The sequence below is a fragment of the Amia ocellicauda genome, chromosome 14 (assembly GCF_036373705.1).
Source record: "Amia ocellicauda isolate fAmiCal2 chromosome 14, fAmiCal2.hap1, whole genome shotgun sequence".
NCBI classification, from domain to species: Eukaryota; Metazoa; Chordata; class Actinopteri; order Amiiformes; family Amiidae; genus Amia; species Amia ocellicauda.
Window position 1 is genome coordinate 7426472 of NC_089863.1, and position 26110 is coordinate 7452581.

General features: G+C 39.6%; 2 protein-coding genes across 2 annotated transcripts; one reads left to right on the plus strand and one right to left on the minus strand.

The window, feature by feature from the left end:
- Positions 1-16035, minus strand: LOC136768499 (macrosialin). The gene is made up of 6 exons (XM_066722732.1): positions 15795-16035; positions 7573-8102; positions 7046-7165; positions 3853-3922; positions 3238-3411; positions 1-2536 (listed from the first exon to the last, which is right to left on the minus strand). The coding sequence occupies exons 1-6, from the start codon at positions 15832-15834 to the stop codon at positions 2397-2399; spliced, it is 1074 nt and encodes a 357-aa protein (XP_066578829.1). The 5' UTR covers positions 15835-16035; the 3' UTR covers positions 1-2396.
- LOC136768502 (C-reactive protein) lies at positions 14957-24658 on the plus strand. The gene is made up of 3 exons (XM_066722736.1): positions 14957-15483; positions 23448-23561; positions 23787-24658. Exons 2-3 carry the CDS (start codon positions 23474-23476, stop codon positions 24464-24466), a joined length of 768 nt encoding a protein of 255 aa, XP_066578833.1. The 5' UTR covers positions 14957-15483; positions 23448-23473; the 3' UTR covers positions 24467-24658.
- Positions 24659-26110: the final 1452 nt, after the last annotated feature.

Genomic DNA, 26110 nt, shown 5'->3' on the forward strand with positions numbered 1-26110 from the left:
TATGTATTAAAATACATTTATTAGCACAGAAATTAAAAGGGTACAATTACACAAAGGGGAAGTTCCCTCCACCAGAAAAATAACAAAATAATTCCCCACACTTGCAAGACAACTTCAGATTTCACATTTTAATTTCCCACCACTACTTTGAGTGGCTTCTGCCTTATCAACATTGAAGATGAAGCAACACTGTAAATATGTATGTATTTTATTGTATTATACCTTAATGTAACATTGTGCAGCTAATTATGTATGTGTAGCTGTCACTCTTTCTGCTGTTATTTGCTGTAAATGTAATTATTAAAGCAAAGAAAGAATATAGTACAATTAAAATACATATTTTGTAGCAAATTTTCATGTATATTATATAAAAATAATATTTATCACCTGAGCTTGAGGCAATCACAACTTTTAGTCCCTTTTGATCAATTTTAGTCCCAAGTGTTTGTGAGTTGATGATACAGCACCTGGCCCCTTTTCAGACATGCATCAGATTCACGCAGCACAGACCTTATTAAACCTCACTGAAGCTGCTGTCTGATGGAAAAAGATGTGGTCATTTAGTCACTCAGTAGTCACCACAGAAAGAATGTGGTTAGAGGGTCTGCCGTGCCTATATGCGTTAGCATCCGCAGCATCTGTAGTTGAACCGCTGCCTATGACTCCACGATGACTGATTACCGTCTGTCTTTCTCTCTTTGTGTCTCGGCCTGCACTGCCCCTCTGATCCTGCTGGCTTCTGAGCACAACACAAAATCTAACCCAGCCCCTAAATCGCCCGGGAGTCTATAGTGGGGGTGTACTCTTCCCAGATCGCATCCCTTCAAATGATCCACCCACGGTTCCGACAGGTCCTGATAAAGAGGCCGGGCGTTGTAACAGAAAACTAACCATAAACGTTGAAGACACTTTAAATGGCTGTAAACTGACATGTTCGGAACACGTAGCTGATACACATAACACGCAGCCACAGGTTAAACAACACTTCCCTTCATTCTTAGCACAGTGCATAAGACCCTAATTATGTCAAGATTATGGGTTAAAAGATTAACGGTCTTTCACATTGGTAGCCCAAACCAAGAAAATCCCATGTATGACTCACTGTAAAACAATTCCCTGCCTGTCACTCTGCCTTTGTGAAAACTCCCAATTTTGCAGAAATTGTGTATAAATTGTATGATGGTGGAAACTTTATTTTTTGGTACTTTTTGTGGTGTGTATGTGTGTGTGTGTGTGTGTGTGTGTGAGGGGGGTGTCTCCAATTATGTTTTACTTTTTGTCTCCTAATTTAATCAGCGATAAGACACAGGTGTGTTTTAAGAAGTACGATTTACACTGCAAGCCTACCAGGTCCCCTGTCCATGCTAAACACACCAATCAGAGGCTTCCATACAGCTACTAGCAAACCAAGGCCTGCAGGCACCTTAAAAGCCACAAGGAGTCACTGGTGTGTGATACACTGAGCACTACCCCACCAATTTCTGCCTGTGTCACCCAGCCCCAGTGTGGCCTGGCCAGTTAGGAACTCCTGGCTGCACCCAGCAATAGCACAGCTGGGCACAAACATCTGATCTTTCACGCTCTCCAGAAGCCCAGTCAGGCCAGCAGACATATTGGAAAAGTGTGGGCTTGAAACAACAACTGCCTTTAAATGAAACCTGAGACTGTTTCTCAGTGTGGCTGGTTTCGTAAGAGAATATTTTTTTTCCCATCATCGCATACAAGGTTCCCTTATCCGGATGATATCGCATAACCCTGCCGATTTATTTATTTATTTTCCCTTTTTCGTAAGGTTTCCAAAAGGTGACATCACTGCTACAGACTCATGTCAATAATAAGCTCAGTTATAAATGCAAAGCACAAAGGTTAATGTCTGTACTTCTTCCAGCAAGAAATAAAGGCATCACTAAATCGACTATCAAGGAGAATTCTGGATCAACAGAAGCTTATCTGAGGAAATGAGGTGACAGCTGACAATATCTAGTCTCTATACCACAGTGACTAGTCATGAATGTGTCATGTCAACTTCCTGGGGAGCTCAGAGAATTAGGTTCAGTAACAGAGAATCACATGACCAAGATAACAAAAGCTGATGACAGAGTCACAAGACCACAAATGCCGTGATCCCGTACAGAAATGATAAGGAACGCTTGCTAAAAGAATCTACAGGACCCACTCTTGGTCCTGGAGAGCATCAAGTTTCTCGCTCTCATGCACTGCTGAATAAAGGGATGTTGCACAGAATGATGGGAAAAGATTTTGGCACATAATGGGCTTTTTCTATTTTTATTTTTTCTTCTTTTTTTTGTTTTGTTTGACCAATCCTGTTTAGAAACATCACTCCAACCGTGCCGTTAGGTTTGGGATGGGATGGTTGGGATCATTGCTGGCGGTCCTCACAAAGCTTGGTATCCATCTGTCCTCTTTCGTCGGCCGAGCAGGTACACGATGATCACGATGATAATGAGGATGGCAAGGACGATGCCCACAACGATGGCCACCGTGTAGTCAGACTTGTCTGCCTGGCAGTTTTCCACTGCAATGACAAAAACAGATCAGGTGAGTTTTACATTGTAGTACAGAGTTTGGATTAGCATTCCTCTGTGCACAGAAAGCAATCAGTCAGATCATTCTCTGCTCAAATGCGAGATGAATAATATAGACATAAAACAAACATACAGCAATCAGGTTGGTTAACCAATAAGACAAATATTTATATAGGCAGATGTATACACCAAGACGGAAAAAGCACGCCAGTGCAATGGTCTGCTCATTGCAACCTAAAAACCTATTTTTCACAGGAGGTACACTTATGAGTAGAACAAATAAGCATCTTACAAAAATTGGTGCCACCACTGAATAGAGTTTTGTAGCTTCAATTAGAGGATGGGCCAAAGTTTTGAGTTCATCTTTTGATTCTTATTTGTCTCTTTTGTTGCATTGTTTTCTTTTCTGTCCCAGCGAGCAATCAATTGAAGATTTACACACTTGCTTGTTGTTGTTCAAGGCAACAGTAAATCTACCATATAGTGACCTATCCACATACTGTACATAGGGTGACCAAATGACATCCTGGTCACCAGGATCTTTTGAGACAGAATATTAGTCCAGTGTAGTCCTTGCACTGTAACACTTGCATGGAGAATATAAGCAGATGCCCATGAGAGTATACATTTCTCTAGGGTGTGTGGAAGCCATCAACATCTATCTGTTGATGTCTGATGTTGGAGGACGTACCTGGCCCAAAGCTGCTCTTGGTGATATTGAAAGCCTGAAGTTTCTGGCCGCTGGCCTCAAGGTATAAGTAAGGCTTAACGACAACAGATGTGTTCTTGCAGGAGTAGGAGTGGCCGATCTGTGCCTTGAACAGCTCCAGAGATTCATTTTTGGCAGAGATAATCTGTTTTGGATCTAAACAAAAAAAACAAAAATGTTGTTAAGAAGTCATTCATCTTGGAACTGAAGATGTGTTAAAAGTGCAAAGGTGACATGTTATTTACAAACGTATTCTTGATTGATTATAATTGTAATTATGGACAATATTGTTGCGTTGGAGCTTGATGTCACCATTTATAGAACTTAGAACAATTTACCTTTATCCCCCCACTCCCCACAGCTGGGTGTGTCAGCAATTCTCAAGACCTGACTCCAGTACTTCTGAGACCATTTAAAATTGCATCCTTTAAGTAACTACACTATTTCTAAGTAGAAGATTTATAGCCCTACTTAATCAGAAGATCAGCACAAATGTTGAAAATACTGCGTTGGTTTAAACACGGTGATGCTGTGTGCTCCAAAGTCAACACAAACCTAGGCCTTCCATTACAATGACAACTCTGCAATTTTGCTTACCTCCATCAGGGAACGGATAGCTCAGCTCCACATCAACGGTGTCCACATACACAGATTTACTGGTTGTATTCTGGAAGAGAATGAAGAGCACACATGAAACCTGATCAGCTGTTCAACAATATAGATTTTCAACTTACATTTGGAGTTTTTTCATAACATCTGTCCCTTGGTTAGAGTTTCATCTTCCCATGTCTAAATTTAAGTAACTCTGTGGGTTTCTGTTGCCACACACAGTATAAATAGACATTTACAGTTTAGCTTTCCTTTCTTCGCATGCTAATCAGGCAACACTTCCTTGACACTGTTCAAGACCAATATTAAGAACTATTTGGACAAAAAAAAGGTTTAGCCAAAACCAAAATCTATGGAATTGAATATTAGTTGTCACACTCGTTAGAGAAAGCTTCTTGAGAAATGTGCAATTCACAGCATAAAATATAAATACATTAAAAAAAAACACAATCATAACAGGTTTGACTTGTGAACACCCACATAGGAGGAATAATTTCCTCACAGCCTTATACACAGTGATAGAACAATAACAGGCTATTAAGCAGGTGTGAACTGCCACTGCTAACTGTCCTGAAAAAGTAGCCAAAACTAGAACAAAAGATTTTTAATACTTTTTTGGTTTATGGATATGATGCGACTTTATCACATTCAGACAACTTTCCAAGAGACTTGTTCTGGCGATACAAACTATGCTATCGGGGCAGTCCTTGTTTCCTTGGAAAGGTTCTTCAACAGGCAGGTAAAATGAAATGACTGAAGGTTGCACAGAAAAGGCGCTCCCATTTATTTTCTAACCCAAACCAAACATTATATGCAGGTTGGAAGCAGGCAAAGGTTTTAAATAGACCTTCTCTACCACTGAGCATGACCTCCAATGTCCATTGACTCACTTCATCAAATACCGCTGTGACAACAGGGAAAGAACGGTACCCTGTCCATTATAACAAAATAAAGGCTGTGAAGTAGACTCCAAAAGGGCTTCTCAAAACATTGTGAAATCCCATAGTTATATCTGTCCGTAAAACTACGGAAATGCGAATTGCAAGAGATGGAGCAAGGGAAGGCACATCCGACATGACTGTGCAACCATCAGTAAACATTACATTTGGGAACTGCTGAAGCAATGTTGTGATTTACACATACAATCAATCCTTCAGGCTATTGGGCAAGACTGCAGAGTAAATGATTGGCATCTGTGCAGTGGCTTGCATCACTTCATATTTGCTAGAACCAAGATGCGCCCTAAATACTGTGTTGCAGGAATCTGAAATCTTAGCAGGGAGTATGCTTCACTGTTGGCTAATGGAGGGACAAATTTGCTAGTGAAGCTAATTCCACATTTCAGTACAGAAGGAACACAAATAATTGTTGATTACGTGTGTTGACAAGGAAATAAACTAAGCATGTTTTACTGGAAGGGGCCGAACCAAGAGATGTTAAATGTACCAAGCTACTACAGAGATCTGATGACTTCACAAATGTCTAGGGCAGTGATTCCCAACCTGTGGGCCGCAAACATATGTTTAAATGCTTTTAAAATAGGAATACATTTTTTGTTCATTTTTTTTTTATGATAATGATGGTCTGTCTTGGAAGGTTCGAAGGTTCGTTCGGTCTCCAGACCTTCGGAGGTTTTGAAGGTTTGTCACGTGACAATCACATACATTTTTTTTCTCTTGTTGATAGAAATTGGCTGTATTCGAAACCACATACTACCCATACTACACGTACTACATACCAACATTACTGATAATATTACACTGATAATTTAACTATTTTTTTCTTCTGAAAGAGTACTATTCCCCATCTATCAGCATGCATGTGGACCACTCTGTGTTATTCTGCATTATTGTTTCTTTATCTGCCATCGTGCAACGTGTTGTGCAATATAATGCAAACGTAAAACAACTAAACAAATGTCTCGAAAAACATCTGCTGTTTGGGATTTTTTGCTAAATGCACAGAAGACACCCAAAAAGTTGAATGTAAGCTGTACAACTGACAAGTGGTATATCACGGAGGAACTACCAATCTCCGGGATCATTTAATCAATGTAAATTTAAATTAGTATGCATAATTTATTAGGATTAATGGGTTAATTGCAACGAACTGAAAGCACCGCACTGAAAGTTCATTGCAATTTACCCATTATTATTATTATTATTATTATTATTATTATTATTATATACATACTGAAAAATATATAATGTTGACACAAACTGTAGAAGGGAGTCTTTTTCTTTAACCCAACTATTAAGGTTACTGTGTTCCAGTGTCTTTCGTATTTACTACTTTCAGTATAGTTGTCTTTTTTTAATGTTACTGAACACCGGGGTTTATTCATCAAGGGTTTTACCCCATTTTAATACTGATTCGTTATTTTTGACACTATTTTCTCTATTGAATAAAATACAAATTAAAGATAACATGCATACATTACCACACATACAGTTTATTAAGAGTAAAGTGCTTTTACTGGAAGGTTAAATCAATAGCCTACCTATATATAAACCGTGTGCTTGTAAAAATAAATTAAAACACAATTACTGTTCGACATAACACATTTTAAACTACAAGGGGATGTTTTATTTCGTTAAAATTGATTAATTGTAAAAAAAAAAGGATTTAATTCAATTCTATACACTTACTAGCTAATGTGACGTCATTGACAATTTATGCAAGTGTATTTAATTATTTACATTTATTTAAAAACGAGTTTTTGAATGGATTTTGTGGGTAGTGGGCCTCAAAGATTTATGATGTTGATCAAGTGGGCCTTGGAATGGAAAAGGTTGGGAAGCCCTGGTCTAGGGGAAATTAAATCACCATTCTTTGGATGATCCTTTTATTTTCCATGGCGGATTTGATGCATTCTCCACATTGTAGCTGCTGAACAAATCTGCTGCATCAGGGAAGATTATATTCACTTGCATTCTAACTATCCCCACCCCCCAATCATTTCAGAGTTTATTTAAAAGATCACAAAATTGCATGTAGTAAACCTTCAGCTTTAATAGCCAATTGATCCAAGGATCCTATCCAGTCTATATTTAAATATTCTCAAATTTTCAGCTTCAACCACAACCACATCGCTGGGGAGTTTGTTCCAGATTGTGACAACTCTCTGTGTTCTAGTTGAGATGAGAGCACGCATCTGTTGGTGGTACCATGCCAGCCTTACCTTGATGAAGGAGAACATGACATATCCTTGTTTGAAGGTGAGTTTTAGTTGAGCTTTTGGGTCAATACAGTTCCCTGAAGTGGTGGTTTCAGAAGGCTGTACTGTGAAGGTCCCCCAGGTCTAAATAATTCAAAGAATTAAACAAATTTGCATTAAACTGAAGCAGGTTTTGAAAACAACATGTATCTGGTATATTATCAGGTAGTACTTTGTTCCATCTCTGCTGTTACTAGAACCTGGTTGGTAAGCACTGGTCTACTTTAAAGACAAATATTATCAATCATCTTTTCTATAGTCAACAAATCGAGAGATTTGTATATATCCATCTACAGTGCAGTGTTCTAGTATTGAGCTTGTATGGGTCATCACATTCTGGGGTTACATTTTTATGATTCATGTATTACAAAATGTCCAATTGTATTTTAATGCAAAGTCTGCTAGCAGACGCCAGCTGTGAAATACAGAATCAGTATTAATATGGCGACCAAAAGTAATTTACAAAGGTCCGATTTTGACGAGTTCAATACCTGGTTCTTTGAGGTGATGTTCTGGTACTGCACCTTGAGCTGCAGTGCCACATTCACTAGGACACACGTGACACCTTTGTTGTCCTTAATGTTGTAATTGCCCACTGTCAGATTCCCGGGGGGTGTTGGCAGGGGTGGGCTAGGTGTGGTGGTATGATTGGTGGGTGGGGCTGTGGTGTGATTGGTAGGTGTGGTGGTGTGATTGGTGGGCGGGGCTGTGGTGTGATTGGTGGGCGGGGCTGTGGTGTGATTGGTGGGGGGCAGGGTTGTGGTGTGATTGGTGGGGGGGGCTGTGGTGTGATTGGTGGGCGGGGCTGTGGTGTGATTGGTGGGGGGCAGGGTTGTGGTGTGATTGGTGGGGGGCAGGGTTGTGGTGTGATTGGTGGGGGGCAGGGTTGTGGTGGATGGTTTGGGTGTGGTTGTGTTATGGGTTGTCGGACTGGTTGTGGCAATAGAGCTGAAGACGCCAGCGGGACCCAAAGTGCCTGCTTTCTTGTGTCGCCGGTCATAATTTTCCGCCATTGAGAAAGCTGAAAAAGGAACATTTCACACAGTTTAGGATACTGCTTCAATGGTGGCTTATTCAAGACTGCCCTGCATTTGAAACTGCTTCACAAGGCTTTCGCACAGCTTACTGATATTGTATGAAATTCTGTGTCCCTTGGTTACTGTACAATTGTCCAGTGCACTCTCCCGATCTTCCCAAAATGTCTGTCGATCCTGACGTGTGGATGGCAGACATATATGAGGGTTAGAGTCAGATGTGTGAAGTTTGGGGGAGCTGTTTTTCACAGGACACTGACTTTTATAAGGCACCAATACTGAAACCCATTTTCTCGATGAACTGTTCATACCCAGTGACATTGCATGCACAGTGTGGACAGTTTGGCCGCTCACTCCCATCCACACTGAATACAGATATGTATTAAAAAAACATTTCATCTTTTGCTTTTGTGGTCACTTATTTTGAGATCTTTGCCCATCGATTTAATTTGTGTATTTCTTCATTCAGCATTCCGGTCTACAAGAAACGGGCAGGACAGGATAATACGATAATTTATCTTGAATACCTTCAACACAGATTGCTACTCCTGTGGCACACATTGCAGCTTACACAGTCTTCCATGTCTACATTACCCAATTTATATTTTAAGGAAGTAACAACAGAGTACCCTGCACCTGTGTAAATTATGCCAAGAAATCTCCTGAAAGTTGAAAGACCTTTGATGTTGTTGATAAGCTAGTAAATGTAAAACAAAATAGAAAGCTCTAGCATTATTAAACCCTCTCTTCAGGCCACATGATAAGAACACTGCAGAGGACCGAATCAGGTAAGGCAGAAGCATTGTGAAGTATTGGTGCATTAGGAGAAAGTTCTATCTCTTAGGCTCCACCCCCAGCACTGGAATATGATTGTTTGGCCGAGTGAAGTTGGCTTCATCTATAATTACAGTTACGCAATGCACATTACAGTGTGCCCGAAATCGGTAAACATCTCAGACCGTATGTAACAAGTGTGAAATCGGAGAAAGCTATTTTTGTTTGGACGAAACCAGATCAGTGGTTTCTCACTTTGTTCATTTGTAGAACAGAACTCTGCAGACCCCACAATAAACAATATCTAGAGAGCTAAACTGTACATGTTTAGTAGTGAAGTAGTGGAGATAGTGGCCAATGAGAAGCATTCATTCCACTAGTTATTGTAACCTGCTTGACCTTAGAAGTGGGTCCACAAAGCATGCCAAAGGTAGTGGCTTGCCAAGTACTAGGCAACGCGGTGTTGTGTCTTGCCAGGGTGTCTTGATCAAGGTTTGCTTCCTGGGGTAGGGAAATTCTGATTGTCTTTTTGTTAATGAGTTGCATTTTAAAACAATCACAGAAACATAAATCAATGTCACATTCATTGATTCCAGGATAAAGATATTACTGGTATAGTAACAAATGCATTAACCATCATTTTCACTAGTACACACAGCTACATTACCTGAACATACTGGGAGAACAAGTGAGCATACCCTCATAAAACAGAGTATCAGAGAGGACAGGAAGGTCTTCAAGATTAACATGTTTCTCCCAGTAGTTTAAATTAAACGGGTTACTTGTGCAACTGCAAATACTGTCGGCTCCTTTGTTGTGTGCAATTGTGTATGCAATTGATACAATACTTGTAATATCTATCCTGGAATCATTAAAATATACACAGATCAGCCATAATATTATGACCACCTGCCTAATATTGTGTAGGTCCTTGTGTATTGTGTATTGTGGTATCTGGCACCACGACGTTAGCAGCAGATCCTTTAAGTCCTGTAAGTTGCGAGGTGGGGCCTCCATGGATTGGACTTGTTTGTCCAGCACATCCCACAGATGCTCGATTGGATTGGGATCTGGGGAATTTGGAGGCCAAGTCAACACCTTGAACTTGTGATTCATCAGACCAAGCCACCTTCTTCCATTGCTCTGTGGTCCAGTTCTGATGCTCACGTGCCCATTGTAGGCGCTTTCGGCAGTGGACAGGGGTCAGCATGGGCACCCTGACTGGTCTGCGGCTACGCAGCCCCATACGCAACAAACTGCGATGCACTGTGTGTTCTGACACCTTTCTATCAGAACCAGCATTCACTTTTTCAACAATTTGACCTACAGTAGCTTGTCTGTTGGATCGGACCACACGGGCCAGTCTTCGCTCCCCACGTGCATCAATGAGCCTTGGCCGCCCATGACCCTGTCGCCGGTTCACCGCTTATCCTTCCTTGGACCACTTTTGATAGGTACTGACCACTGTAGACCGGGAACACCCCACAAGAGCTGAAGTTTTGGAGATGCTCTGACCCAGTCGTCTAGCCATCACAATGTGGCTCTTGTCAAAGTCGCTCAGATCCTTACGCTTGCCCATTTTTCCTGCTTCTAACACATCAACTTTGAGGACAAAATGTTCACTTGCTGCCTAATATATCCCACCCACTGACAGGTGCCATGATAACGAGATTATCAGTGTTATTCACTTCACCTGTCAGTGGTCATAATGTTATGGCTGATTAGTGTATGTTTATCTGTGCGGACAATCAAATGTTCTCTACATAATGGCACCCCAGACGGGACAGTACTTTAAGGAGAAACGTTTACCATTTGAACCAAACAATTTAATTGAAAAGATTGCTAAGGACAGAATCAAATCGCCCCAACCAGTGATACAACATCGTTATCTCAGGAGGCATGACAACCGGGACACGTTTATGCTCTCCAGGACTAGAAGCAGGGCCTCTTTCCCGTCTTTAACTGAATGCGAGTTCCCACATCCAATTTGACCGTAATCGCAGCAATCTCTTTATTAAACAGAAAACAGAACGGTGAGAGGAAGATGCTATGCAAACGACGGAGAACTACAAAAAAGGCAGTGCCTGAACCATGGACTGTGTGTGAGCTAAAAAGCACATGACTGAAAGTACATGGAGAACACATACATTCTTCCCCCTTCCTTTGCGATTAAAACCAAAAACGTCTTAGGAACGAAAAAAAGAGGAAACGTGTCTTTCTGAGCCAATGGTTTCAACAGCCCTGAGTGCCTTCTTCCCTCAAGACACACCTGTTCAGATTTAACCTGTAATACAATCTATGTTCCTGGGCTGCTCGGCTCTCTTTCATTTTCTTATTAAACAATTCTCCCTCGGGCTCCTGATGACTTCTGTATTTCTAGCACTTCTGTCTTTTACTGTAACTTCTCCTGTGCCCAACCCACCCTTTACCGCACACCAGGGACAGAAGTCTATTACATTGGCACTCGTTAATTAGGGTGTGTGCTTACTGTATTATGCACTGATTGTATTGACTGCATGTTGTAAGGCTTTCTTCTGTGAACTGTAAGTCTCCCTGCACGAGGGCATCTGCTAATAAACAAATCATAACAGCAGCATGGAAAATGTATAAAGCCAGAACTCATAAATTACATTTTTTAACATCTGGAAGCAATACACCTGTACACTATTCTGTGTCTCTCTTTTTCAACCTGTAAATTGTTATCACCACTACAGATGCAAGTTTATACTGTCTAGTGCAGCAGATCAGATCATAAAGTTGTTAAAGTTTAGATCAGCATGCTTGTGGCACCTCATTTCCCATATTGTATCATTCTCTCTATGGTGTTTCTGTGTAGACATACTTGCTTCTTGGTTGAGATGACACACTCAACATAATAAATAAAATATCAAAACAGCGACCTGACACAGATTTCGGGAAGACACAACTGTCATTTTTGCATTCCTCTTGCATTACAGAGTCACACGTTCAAAACCGAAGATGCATGCTTTACACAACAATGCAAACAGTGAATTTGCATTGCATGTACGGAGCTTCCAATATCAAAACAGCACAGAATATGTATTTTTAATATTTTAAGAACCAACATCAGTTTCATAACTATAAAATAAAACTATATTATTATTATTAGAACTACTAATAATAACTGTACACCCAGTACAGCTTTTAGGTTTCTTATTCAGACACCCACCCACTGTCACAAAGCTTGTTTTCCTGCCATGGAAAATGTAGCGTTGGATTGTTCTGCAAAATGCACATCATCAGTTTTGAACATGTGGCTCTGGGGTGAATCCAGAATGCAGAAATCACAGTTTTTACAAAGTAAAAACCCCTCTTGTCAACATGTTAATTTTCCTTGGTCAGAAAATAGTTTATTAGAAGAGTATATTATTAGTGTGAGTTTGTTTATGACCACAGCACTGCTTCCTAGTTGGCCAGGCATTGGCTTTTCTTGTGACCAAACTACACTGTTTATATTTGAATACATTTTATTCAGTTTGTGGTTGTGTAGGCTTATGCATTTTGATGTAAATTATGGTGAACTATGCATTTGTCACCTTTATGGAGACTTTACAACTACCGTTAACATTTCCAAAAAAATATGTCTTTATGGATGATGATAGAAATCAATATTATACTGGACCAGATTCAAAACTCATGCTTCAGAAATTGTCAAAGCAGTCAAATGTCTCTCCTTCATAGCGAGTACATCTATAATTACAAGAAAAAAACATCTGACCAAAAAAAAAGACTGACACATGAGTGCAGGTTTGTATTTTTCTTTTAGCGGGGAAGGGGGGGGGTCAAGTTTTGATTGAATCTCTGCCACTGTTTACCTTGTGTGAAAGGTTATTTTAGGTACATGCAGCTGTGTTTTCTAATTGTGACTAAGCTGTAAAATGACTAATACGTTTATTAATTGTCCATGTCAGTCTGTAAATTATATTGGTTTTCCCTTAGTTAAATTAAATTGGATTATTTGTCACCAGCAGTGTTTATATACACACATTTATATACATCATAAAATGCACATAGCAGACTGCTAGACGATATCACTTGAATAAGCGTAAGATAAAATCTCTTATCGAGACCATGTTTTGTGTTGTCAAACTCAACGAAGAGGCTACATATTGCAGCACCAGATAATGATAACCTCATGGTTGCATTATATGTACAAGCTTTTCATAAAGTCAGTTGGCCTGCTTGACTGTAGTGTGAAAACTGCACTGTGGAACAATGAGACTTGGTACCCAAACAACTGGAACAATAGGAAAAATAACAGCCCACTTCATATTTAATTCAAGCAGTTGCATAGCACGATCTTCCACCTTGTTTGACAGGACGAGGGTCCATTTGGTGGTGTACTTAATGGAATTGTTCAACAGAAAAAGTTTTCACTATAGTCACTACATTACTTGAATAAGCCACTTGTGCAAAGTGAAAGATGCATGCGCAATACAACTACGACTGACAGCTACAAACTAAATGTTAAGTGCACCTCCTTTAGGTGTCTTAGGTGTCAAGTGTAAATTATGCAACTCCTTCCTAGAATCTGATTAGCGAAGGCCAAGATTTTCTTGGTCTGAACTTGAAACAGGACAGGAAAGAACCTAGATTCAGCAACAAACACAAAACAAACCGGGCTGTTACACAAGGCCTGGCTTTGTTAAAGATATGAAGGCGTTTGGAATATTTTCTACATATCGGATTACTCAGACTGATTCTTGAATAGCAGGCTGACTAAAATGTCACAAGGACATTTGAAATTCACCAATCATGTTGCTACATTTTGATGACTCTACAAAAAGGCCCTGTAAAAATCAGAAGCTACTCCAGATGGTATTGTGCAAAGGCATACTATGTTAGGGCAAGGAATAAGCTCTTCTCTTCCACGAGTGAGGCTTGGTGTTGAAATACCTCCCATTATCATGCAATTCTGCTGACCTTGATAATTCCTATACTTCTGCTTGCCTTTAGTCAGCTGTTGTTAATGATAAAAAGCCATAAGAGACACACAAACAAACAAATTATAGCCTATGTATTATATGTATAGGGTCTGGGTTATATAATTATTATATTATACCAGAGGTTTTCAAACCAGTCCCGGAGTGCCCCCTGCCCTGCTGGTTTTTGTTCCAACCTAGGTCTTAATTACTTAATTGAATAGTATATTGCTTTGTTAGGTCAATTAAAGATTCAATTAAGCAATTAAGACCTCAGTTGGAACAAAAACCACTCCAGGACCGGTTTGAAAACCCCTGTATTATACTAATGAAAGATCATACTTTGTGTCTGTGTTTGCACAAAACTCAGTAGTGAAGATCAAATTGCCCATGTATTACGTTTCAAAAGAACTCGCTTAGAAAAACGTGTGCATACAAGCAATACAATATTCTTTGGAAAGGGCTGTGGCTTCTACAATGTGACTTGTGTTTCATCCAAAACATAAACCGAAAAAACCACTAGAAATTATTTCAGACGCGCGTTGAGGAAAGTGTTAATGAAACCGGAACTAGTCGTATACCAGTAAGATCCAATATAGAAGAGTTGCATTTATGTCGTCACTACAGTTTTGTTGCATTTAAATAGGCTCCCCCCCGCAAAGGCTTTCATATTTGCATTTCTGCTGCATTAAAGCAACAACTAATTAATCTGTTGGTAGTTTTATTATCCTGCCCCTTCTTTTAATTTTCGACCCTGTCAGTATTTTGGGATTTCTCTTGCTCCTCTTTCCTCTGCTCGCCCCGCGTCCTGTCATGCGCTTTGTTTCGTCTCTCTTGAGGTTAAAACTTGTATTTAAAGAAACAAAATTGCAGAAATACGTTGGACACATATAGCCCTTCTACTTTATTTTTTTTAAACGGACAATGCATCTACAGTGAAATATTATTATTATTTATTATTATTATTATTAATACATTACTAATTTAACTTAATAGAAAGTATATTTACCTCATATATTCTGTTACACTTTCATCATCTGGAAAATATATAAATCAATATTACACTACCCTTGCTGCTCAGGCCATTGTGTTAAAAGCAATATAGTTTATAATAATATGCGTTTCCTGTCTATTCTAACACATTTAATATAAACGTAAGAGTAGCCTGGTTTAACCACATTCAACAAGATTTTATCATGGGCTGCTTAAACAGACAAAAACAACAATCAAAGACTGTATGCTTACATGTTTAATCATTTAAAGTACATTTCATACACAATCATATCCCGGTAGTATTAATAATGATATCCAAAAGCACCTCTTATAAGTAAAAATATAATAATTGATCAGCAAAACTAAATTTGCGCTGCTTAAAAACGGAAATAACAAATGTGTCCAGATGCGCAGGCCTACATGCAGTTCACACAAAGCAGAAAACAGAGATGGGGAAACGATAGCAGGGCGGCCAGACAACGCCTCCCGGGCCGGGGAGAAGATAGAGAGACCACCCCGAGTCCCAGGACAAATCATATCTGACACACATAAAGACATGTACGACTTCTAGGTCACACTATAGAGTGGATCCCTCCTGTCTGACTAACTGCATAGTCCCTTTACATGTGGAAATACCCCGAAGCTGCAGAAAGTGAAGGTATTGTATGTGCATGCAAATGTACAAGAGCACTGGAATTGAACAGTATTCGTCTGCTCAACTATAATTAGTAAAAGCATGAAAGAAAGTAAGAAAGAAAGGCATGAAACAGGAAATGCTTTCACCGTACTTGCTATAAATCACCTGTTGTTAGCAAGAGTTTGGATCTACAAGATCTTCTTAAAAGCCTCTAATTGAGGACTTGTTTGATCCACACCAAAGAACAACACCACTGCGTGTGCTAAAAATATGTTCTTTTCTTTTTCTTCTTCCTTCAAAATAAGAACTAGTATATGTTATTTTGCACATACCCAAGACGGCCACGCAGACTAGGGCGAACAGGGTGTTCATGGTGCTGGTTCGGGTGGGTATCCTGGGCTTGTGCGGTCCGGACGCGCTCACACACGCACTGAAACTGACGCCGCTTTGGGGCTTGCGATTCAGTGCAGCTGCGCCAGACTGAGGAAACGAAACTTCAACGCAAAGTTTCCTCCTGACCAACGATGAAGGTTTGCCACAGCAGTGACGATCGATCTCTCTCTCTCTCTCTCTAGTGAAAGAAAGACGGTATGTGTGTTGCAGATTAATCACGCGTTGCAACACATGTGGGGCTTGTATGCTAATGTTTGCAACGCTTTTTCGGGTTGTTACACCGTGTCCATTTGTGGATTTGATTTTGGATTGTTTGCTTAAGCTGACTTTGGTCCAAATCACAAACTGCAAACCTATTCCCAGAAGCCTTTTTTTCTATCATCTATAAATGAAAGCGCAATAGGGTAGACATATGTGTGTGTGGGTCAACATTTTGATTTGTATTTTAACACTTTACACTGAGCCCCATTTTATCCTGGTTTCCAACTAACACACAATGTTGGACATACACTGATCAGCCATAACATTATGACCACCTGCCTAATATTATGTAGGTCCCCCTTTTCCGCCAAAACAGCCCTGACCTGTCGAGGCATGGACTCCACTAGACCTCTGAAGGTGTGCTGTGGTATCTGGCACCAAGATGTTAGCAGCAGATACTGTCCTGTAAGTTGCGAGGTGGGGCCTCCATGGATCGGACTTGTTTGTCCAGCACATCCCACAGATGCTCGATTGGATTGAGATCTGGGGAATATGGAGGCCAAGTCAACACCTTGAACTCGTGATTCATCAGACCAAGCCACCTTCTTCCATTGCTCCGTGGTCCAGTTCTGATGCTCACGTGCCCATTGTAGGCACTTTCAGCAGTGGACAGGGGTCAGCATGGGCACCCTGACTGGTCTGCGGCTACGCAGCCCCATACGCAACAAACTGCGATGCACTGTGTGTTCTGACACCTTTCTATCAGAACCAGCATTCACTTTTTCAGCAATTTGAGCTACAGTAGCTCGTCTGTTGGATCGGACCACACGGGCCAGCCTTTGCTCCCCACGTGCATCAATGAGCCTTGGCCACCCATGACCATGTCACTGCTTCACCGCTTTTCCTTCCTTGGACCACTTTTGATAGGTACTGACCACTGCAGACCGGGAACACCCCACAAGAGCTGCAGTTTTGGAGATGCTCTGACCTAGCCATCACAATGTGGCTCTTGTCAAAGTCGCTCAGATCCTTACTCTTGCCCATTTTTCCTGCTTCTAACACATCAACTTTGAGGACAAAATGTTCACTTGCTGCCTAATATATCCCACCCACTGACAGGTGCCATGATCACGAGATTATCAGTGTTATTCACTTCACCAGTCAGTGGTCATAATGTTATGGCTGATCGGAGTATATTATAAGGATTAGCCTACAGGTATGTGGAACCTATCAAATGAAACTAGACAACCTGTACTATAATATTCTGCATATATTGATCACAATTAGATCAAATATGCAATACTACCACGTTTATTCACAAAAACAAAAGTGTGTTTTTGAAATGTTGATCCTTTTCCTCCATTAAAGTCAATGGGAAATCTTTATATGAAATTGGTAAGTTGAAATACCACTCAAATTGAAACTTTAGAAGTTATTGAGTGTAAATAGCATAAGAAACATGAAGCAATAATGTGCATTTGAAAGAATCTAGCCTATGCGGAAAAGTTTAGAGAAAATTTGTACCACAAAATACACACAAAAGGGCCATTTCTCTATTGTAAGGGCCACAAGCATGTGGGACCACTCAAATGAAAGCATACAAACTACTGAATCAGTTTTATCATTGTTGATCATGATTAGAAACACTATATTACAACACAACCATACTATTTGCCCTCTACTTTGCAAGTCAATGACTGGGATTAAATCAAATTTGACCCATTCACTAATAGAAAAATATTTTTAGTAAGATGACACTTTCTTCTAATCATAAATGTAACTGCTATGATGTACAAGTTTGTAGTTTGCTATCAGCGGATGGGTCAAAGTTTTGATTTAATCCATACCAATATCTCCACACATCGCCAGAGTTTTGAATGGATTTATCTCAACCCACCGGTGGGTTGAAAACAATGCGGAGTGTAATGGGTTAATATGATCGACGTGTCATATTTGTGATTTGCAGGAGCCTCAGTCAAATTGTGGCTTTAGATTTGTTTTCTGTATACTGTAGATTGTGGAATCTTGCAAAACCTGCACTTTTAAAAATCTGTGAACATTTAAAAGGAGAAAGGGTATATGTAAATCATTATGATTGTTGTTGCTTTTAAAACATTCATCTTGTCTTACACAGTGCACAGCGTCTATTCATTTTGCTTAAAATATTAAACTTATGTTGCTGCTGCCAAAACATCTCTGTATAAGTTTCACTTTGATGGATTTTCTATATTTCCCTATACTTTTATGTATTTTGTGTCAATTGGAAATTGTAGATGAGGTTTGCACATTGTGCAACTGCTGTCTGTGGGCACATGATTCTTGTCACTGTCTGAAATGATCATGAGACAAGTACCAGATAGAGCTGTGCTGAACATAAGACAAATTAAACACTATGCTGAGTCAAAAAAAATATTTTGAAATCCATCTGTGGCCACATATGCCGTCCATGAGTTTTTCACCAGACATTTCTTATGACTATGAATATATATATTGTAGATTTCTCTGTGTGTGTCTGAAATAACCAGATGTATCCCTGTGAACCCATGTTCTGTGAAAACACAATTTTGTGTATATATATATATATATATATATATATATATATATATATATATATATATATATATATATATAGTTTGCTTTGTGAAAACAATCCTGATATGATGTTACAGTTACGCTTTTTATTGTGACCAAATGGGCCTTTATGAAGATTCTTGAACATTCTTTGGGTATCCAAAAACCTGCTGGCCTTTAGTGCCTTACCAGCAATTAAAAATGTGCCACATGTCACAAGGATGAGGTTAGGATAACATTTTTTATTTAAAGAATGATAGGGGGACTCAAACAAGGTACATAGTCATGTACTTGAATATAACTCTTGTTTACTTCCGTATTGCCTCCAGGGATCAATTACCTACTAGGCACCAAATGGAAAATAAAGCCAGTTGTGAAATCTGTTTTTTGATGTAAACTTATTTTGTTGTAGATCTGCAAATGTCACTGGCCTTCTCTCTCAACTTCAAACAGCACATACAGGTTTAATGTATGTGCTGGACCTGAAACATGCCTATATATAGTATGGGATGCAATGGTTTAAGTATCTCTCTTTGTCTTTCTGAGAACTTCCGGCTGCTTTTCACACCCCTGTGGTTTAGATCTAACGAGGGGCTGAAGAACTGCAGTTCCTGACACAGGGCCTTAAATATGTTGCACAGCTCTGGTTTGAACTGAATGGCAAACTCAGAGAATAGTTTTTTTTTTTTATTGAAAGTGTACTTCCTCTACACTTTCCCATGTTTGTACATCACTTGTGAGTTTCCAAAAGAAGCCCATCACCTAGTACTTAACTGTGTTATGTCTGTTTATGTTATCTCCTTGTACTAGGGTGTGTGCTTATTGAAACATTTGTACTGCTTTAAATTGTTCCTTATGTAAACTGTCAGTCGCCCTAGATACAGGCGTCTGCTAATAAATACCTAATCATGATAATCAAAAGTCTGAAATCAACCCCCCAGCCTTGAAGCCTTGAAATCCTTTAGAAAAACAAATGAACAAACAAGCAAAGTTTTCAGTGACATTTTGGCCACAAAGACAAAGGAATGATGCAGTCTATTCAGTTGGTCTAGTGAGGAGGTGTCCATTAAACTAAAGATTAAATGTGTCAGGTGGAATTGAGTCATGAAGAACTGGGTAACTTAATAAAACCTTGCCAGGCCATGTGAAAACGGATAAAGGAGCTACAGGCATTGAAAATGGAGGAAGAGGGGAAAAAAAACTTGGGCCAAACCCAAAACTGATCTTTCAATACTTATGATTTTTAACTTGCTTTTGTTTCAGGAACAGAGCTAAGAGAACCCTTATGACTGAGCAGTATTAGTCAGCAATGGTGGGAATTGAGTCACATACCGCTTATGATTTCCCATTAACCCCCTATGCAAAATGCTGCTGTCCACAGAGGTTGTGACACAACAGCAGGGAGCCGTTTTCCAAAATACTTTCATTTCTGTAGCGATTATTTGCGAAATGCACGCATGAGGAAGGAAATCGTCCAGAACTGTGGAAACTAGCAATGCAGATTGATTATCCCAAACAAATCGGCAGCTATTCCGGTTTTCTGAGCTGACAGAGCACATACTGCTCAGCACAGTGTTTCTGTGGTCTAATGACTGGTGGGGAGATATAGACTTTGATATCTCACTCAGGAACAAACAGTTTGAGAAAGGCTTGATATTCACGTTCAGTAGCTCAGAAAAAGTGTCTCAACTGAATAATCCGATAATCATTTTAAATTGCTTATGATAGATTTAAGTGATCCTCAATACCCCACAATTTGACCTGAAAAATGTAAATGCCACTTTGGTTGACGTTAGAACCCTAATCATTTGTTATGGAGCTCAAGTCACAACAGGCAGTTTGAATGATGAAGTTATCTTTGAGTAAGAGTAATAATATACTTTGAGTAATAAGATGTTTTTAGTTCTTTGTATGGAGTAATAATATGAACCTATGTGTTTGTTTTCTTGTGGGTGTTGTGCATGTAGAAACTGTTCCATGGGATGATACAGAAATTCTGTGCTGATGTTATAGCCTAGACCCAATCAAAACTTTGACCTACCCATGAATCATAAACTTTAAGCCTGCATCCTGTCGTGTTTTTATGTATAAATAGTAGACCTGAGCTTCAGCCAATACATCAAACCACAACAAGGCACAAGGGTGCAATTTATAACAACAGTTAAGCAAGATGGAGGTTTGATCCAAGTCTGAAGGCACCGGTCCTTCTGCTACAAATGGATGTGACAGCAGCCAGGTACACACACATTTGAATCCGTGGTGCTTTGTTATTGGAAATAAGACTTTCTGTTTCCTAATGTTCTTTTTTTGGATTGAACAACAAATTTCAGCTTCCTGAAGCATCACAGTGCGGCAAAAGACTTAGACCAGGGGTGTCAGATTCCAGTCCTGGGGGGCTGCAGGTTTTAGTTCCAGCCCAGGTCTTGGCTCCTTAACTGGTCTAATTAAACAATTAACTGAATGAATTGAACACTTCTCTGGCCAGACCTTGAAATGTTCAGTGTTTTGGGTAATCAATATATTGGACAGTATCGGCTATAAAAATAAAATATTAAAGTTTTAGGTAAGCCTACCTGGGCAAGTAATGACATTAATTAAATAATTGGGAGCTCCTGTTGGAACAAAAAACACTGCTGACTTAGATATTTGTCATGCAAAAGGAACTTCTGATTCAGAATTCAGTCTGTGTTTGTCTGACTCAGGGTTTTTAATAATATTAACACTTCGAGAGAGGCTCACTCTACCAGGATTGAAATACTTAGTATATTAATATAAAATAATATATAAAATAATCTTTCCCCCAAAATGGGGAAGTTCACTGAGAATTTGAATCTGTCTGCAGTGGACTGTCTTCACAGCCCACAATAAAGAAGCACTCGTGACTAGAGGGAGGGAACTACTCCCAAAAGATGCCCCTCCTTCAAATACACACACACACAGTCAGGTGGTGGATTGTGGAAGCACACTGCTGGCAACTTCCCCAGGTTGTAGATCTAAAAATCTAAATGTAGTTTAAATAAACAGCTTTTCAAGTTTGGCTTGTTTTGCCACAAGTTATAATTCACAGCCCCACTTCCTTATTTAGAGTTTGTTTTAATGTGCCAGACGTTTGTGGGAAGTTTGACCAACTGATTCTTCATTAATGAATAGTTATATAGCAGTGCTCTTCAAATCCAGTCTTTTTGGTCATGTTGTTTTTTACTGCAAGCGTACAGAACAGTATTTCCTATTCAGATTTCCCCGTGTGCTCTCTAAGGGGGAAGGGCAACAGAAAGTTGCACCCCAGTGCAGTTTAGTGGCTGTGTGTTACCATTTTCCATCCTTACATCCTTTTTGAATAGCTGCTGCATCCTGTACAGTGACGGTGAGCTGGGGACAGACCTGGAGGACCCAAGGTGCAAAGCAGGGTCATTTGTCCTTTATGGTGAAGGAAAACAGAAATGCATCTTATGTTCTTGGCAAATGCTTATTTGTTCCGGTTCATAAACACCATGGTAATCAATTGCATGCTTGGATTTTTTTTCTCAATGTGTTTTCTTAAGGGTTATATGATCACAATGATTGGTCTGTGCTAAAGGCCATAAAGTCATGTTTTATGGTGCCTTTGGGACTTTCAGGAAGAGCAAGTTTCCATCTCTGGAGGAACAGTAAACCAAGATATTTTGTGTAACACTGAGAGGCTGTTATGAGTCGTTTAATAATCTGGTCTCTGGTCCAGTTTACTTGGTGAATTAGGCTGTGCAACAGTAGAGGGAGTATCAAACAACACAGCTGCAGCAAAGAAAAGACCACACAGACTTGAACACTGTTCAGGATTGGGTAAACACAGAGCAGTGTTGACAAGGGCAAAGTACTGCGGCAGCTCAATGTATGTTTATAATTTCCACATGTTCAGGAATTAACTTGAAACAGCAAACCGTGAAAGGCATTCTGTATCTGTACTTGGGAAAGTTTTACTTTAGAAATATGACCATAGTATACCTGCTTTTGTGGCCCTAGGAGTATTTTCTTCTTCTTCATTAATATTATTAAAAAGTTAAACAGCTTGGCTCAAAACAGCTTACATGAGAGTCAAATAAAGAATTAAGGTGGCAACAAAACAGACAACATAGTGTGGGTGTGTGTGTGTGAGAGAGAGAGCGAGAGAGAGAGAGGGAGGGAGAGAGAAATACACACTTTAAATGTAATGGTGTTGGGATGAAAAGTGATCAAAAGTAGTTATACAAATTCCAAACAACAAACAAACAATAACTTACATTGAGTCTGCTGGCTCTCAAAAAGATGAGACTTGCTAACCACAAGAGTAGGCTAATCCAGCGAATGCAACATCTCATGTGAATAAAATTTGTGGTTTGCTTACTTGTTAAGACATTAGCTCAAAGCTAGCCTTGTGAAAATGACACCTTGTAAATGATGCTGGTATTTATGTTGCCCTCTTCTAGAGCATGTAGATGCATAGGGGTTACAAAACAGGATTATCTGCATGAAAAAACATGTGAAACCTTTCAACTTTCTAAAGCAGTGTGTGTGTGTGTGTGTGTGTGTGAGAGAGAGAGAGAGGGAGAGCCCTCCTCTTCTTTCACACATACACCTCCCTAGTTCAATACCATTGCTGTTTTTGAAGGCAGTGCATGTCATATTTCAAGATAAAACAACATCCTGCATGCAATCTCAGTAATAAATTAACAGATTAATAAATTAATTCTTGTTCTACTTTCACTCCGGGTCGCTGCTGCACGTTGTTGACGCATTTTTTAAAAGAAAACACACTACAGGTTATACAAAAAAGTTACTGATAAGTGTATTTGTTGTTTCTAAAGCTTACCTTCCCGTGTGACCCCCCACCATGGCGGTGCTGTTTGTCCTGGTGCTGCTGTGCGTCTGGCCCGCAGCGCCGCAGGACACGGAGTCACAGACCGAGGCGTCACGCACAGGTACAATAACGGAGCTTTATTGATGTATCGCTTTGTTTTATTAATTGATAAATACATTGATATACCAATACAAATAATTGATTTCAGCGTTTCTTAGAAATATGTAAACAACTGCTCAAATGTATGTTCCTCATTGCACTATAAGAACACACATTATTCTACCCTCTGTCTTAACACACTTCTTTCATGTCTATTGTGACCTTTTACCACTCCGGTGTCCCGCAGATCTGACGGGGAAAATGTTCAGTTTAATGAAAAGCAATTCCGGCACTGTGGTCTTCCGATCATCTCCCAACACCAATATCAGCGCCTTCACCGTGTGTCTGCGGCACCTCTCGGAAACAGATCAGACTTTATTCACGATGAACATCAATTCCTCAGCCCGGTTCAGTCTGAGGAGTCAGTCTGTTTACCCGAGGTACGCATTTGACATTGGTGGACAGATGTTGCGGAGTAGTTTAAACGTACCATACAACCATTACCCATACTGGACTGACGTCTGCGCCACCTGGGAGTCATTCGGCGGCATGGCGCAGGTGTGGGCGAATGGACTTGGCAGCGTGCGTAAAGCAGCATGGAGAGGTGGCATCTTTGGAGGCCAGGTGTTCCTCACGTTGGGGGACTTTGAGGGTCAGGTGACCGACGTCCACATGTGGGACTATGAACTCTCCACCAACAAGATCCGTGCGTTCATGGCAGGAATGTCCTTCAGACAAGGGACTGTGGTGAGCTGGACGTCGGCCCGGTACAGCGCGTCCGGAGACGTGGTCCTGGAGGACAGGAGGTCTAACGACGTGCGGAGAAGAGCCAGAGACGAAGGATGGGAACTGGGGACAGAGAGAATGACAGGGGAGGGGAAGAGAAGGAGGAGGAAGAAAGGGAGAGCAAAGGGATGTGAAAAATAGATGTGAGAAAGATTAAAGAAATGAAATATGGTTATCATCTCAGGATTGTCAATATCAGCGATTTAACAAAGTTAATCATTGGTGGATCTCTGGCATTCTGTGATAATGCTTCTATTCCCAGTTTTACCTATAGTACACATTTTGTAGAAACATTTTGATATTGATCTTTAAATTATTCAGATTTTGATAACATATGGGCTCAAATTAGCGCCATAAGTATCGCATTCTATATATATATATATTGTAAACAAAACAAAAAAAACGATTAAAAAATCGCCTGCAGCCCATGTCTTTGCTTGCGATGCTGCAACTTTTGTTTTCGCCGCCAGTTTCTTTGCTTTCGTTTTATTTTTGTTCGTTTACGAGTTTTGGCGCTGTTTTGTCGTGAGGGCGGGATTTACATGGAGGCGTGGATCATGGGTCTCCATTGGTCCAGCAGGTTTGAGTGACGGTCAATAAACCATTATAATATGCTTTATCATTTATAATTAAGATGTGAAACAAAATAGTTTGAAAACAGATGTGAAAATATGACTGTGAGGACTGCATTCTCGTTTTTTCTTTCTTGTGATTGATTGTGTATGGCAGGTGTCTCGGTCAGTATCAACAAAACTATGCGATCTCCGTTAATTAAATTGTAAGGGGGGGGGTCTCTCACAACCACCCTGTAGGCAAAGACAATATATTCCAAAATAAATATAATACAGGAGGGAGAAAAAAAGTTTTTAAGTTCCTGCATGAAATTTCAATTAATCGAGTGAGCAAGGAGTGTATGCCCCTCATCCTCACTAGTATCCCTTTCTGTTTCACAGGGTTTTACTTTCGTTTCTTGATGTCTTTGGCTGTATTAAAACATTACACTGAGCAGGGCCTTATCATTTCCCCCGCAACTCACACGACCTTCACCTAGTAAATTATTCTCGATAGAACAGTGTTAACAAACCCCTGTTACAATATTATTAATGGCTCATTTTAAGACGATCACAAATTCTCACCTGATGTTGTTTGTAACACATTTCTGAGGCAACTGTATAATGTTTCCTACTATATATATATATATATATATATATATATATATGTCTTCTACAGATTTAAAAACCTATAATAACCTAATTACATCGAACATTAAATCCCCCATTTCAACAACAACAACAAAAATATGCCTAAAACGTTAACTTTAAGTATTTCAATGACATGTAATTTTTTCATTTAATTTTATTACATAAGTTAAATGTAAAGGGTCACATGCAATGCAATGTTTTTCTATCATGTTGAGTTTGTGTGAATAAATTAAATAACCTTGTCAGATTTGATTAAATTTAATTAATGCAAACTTTTACATAAACCTTGTGTTTATTCAATTACTACATATAAAGTTCAGGGGAACTTCTACATAAACAATGTCCTTTTTCAAGTATTATACATAAAGATAATGCAATTCAAATGGGTGATTCTAACTCTTGTAATAAGTCACAAAGCAACACAAACAGATCTGAAAACTTTTATTGCCAGATCCATTTAAATATATTTCAAAATTACAAAAACTTTAAATGTATTTGTTCCATTAGCAATTTAAAAGAGAGGAATCCATCAGCAAGACCTGCAATTGCCAGGAAACCTGCGTAATGGCAACATTTAACAGGG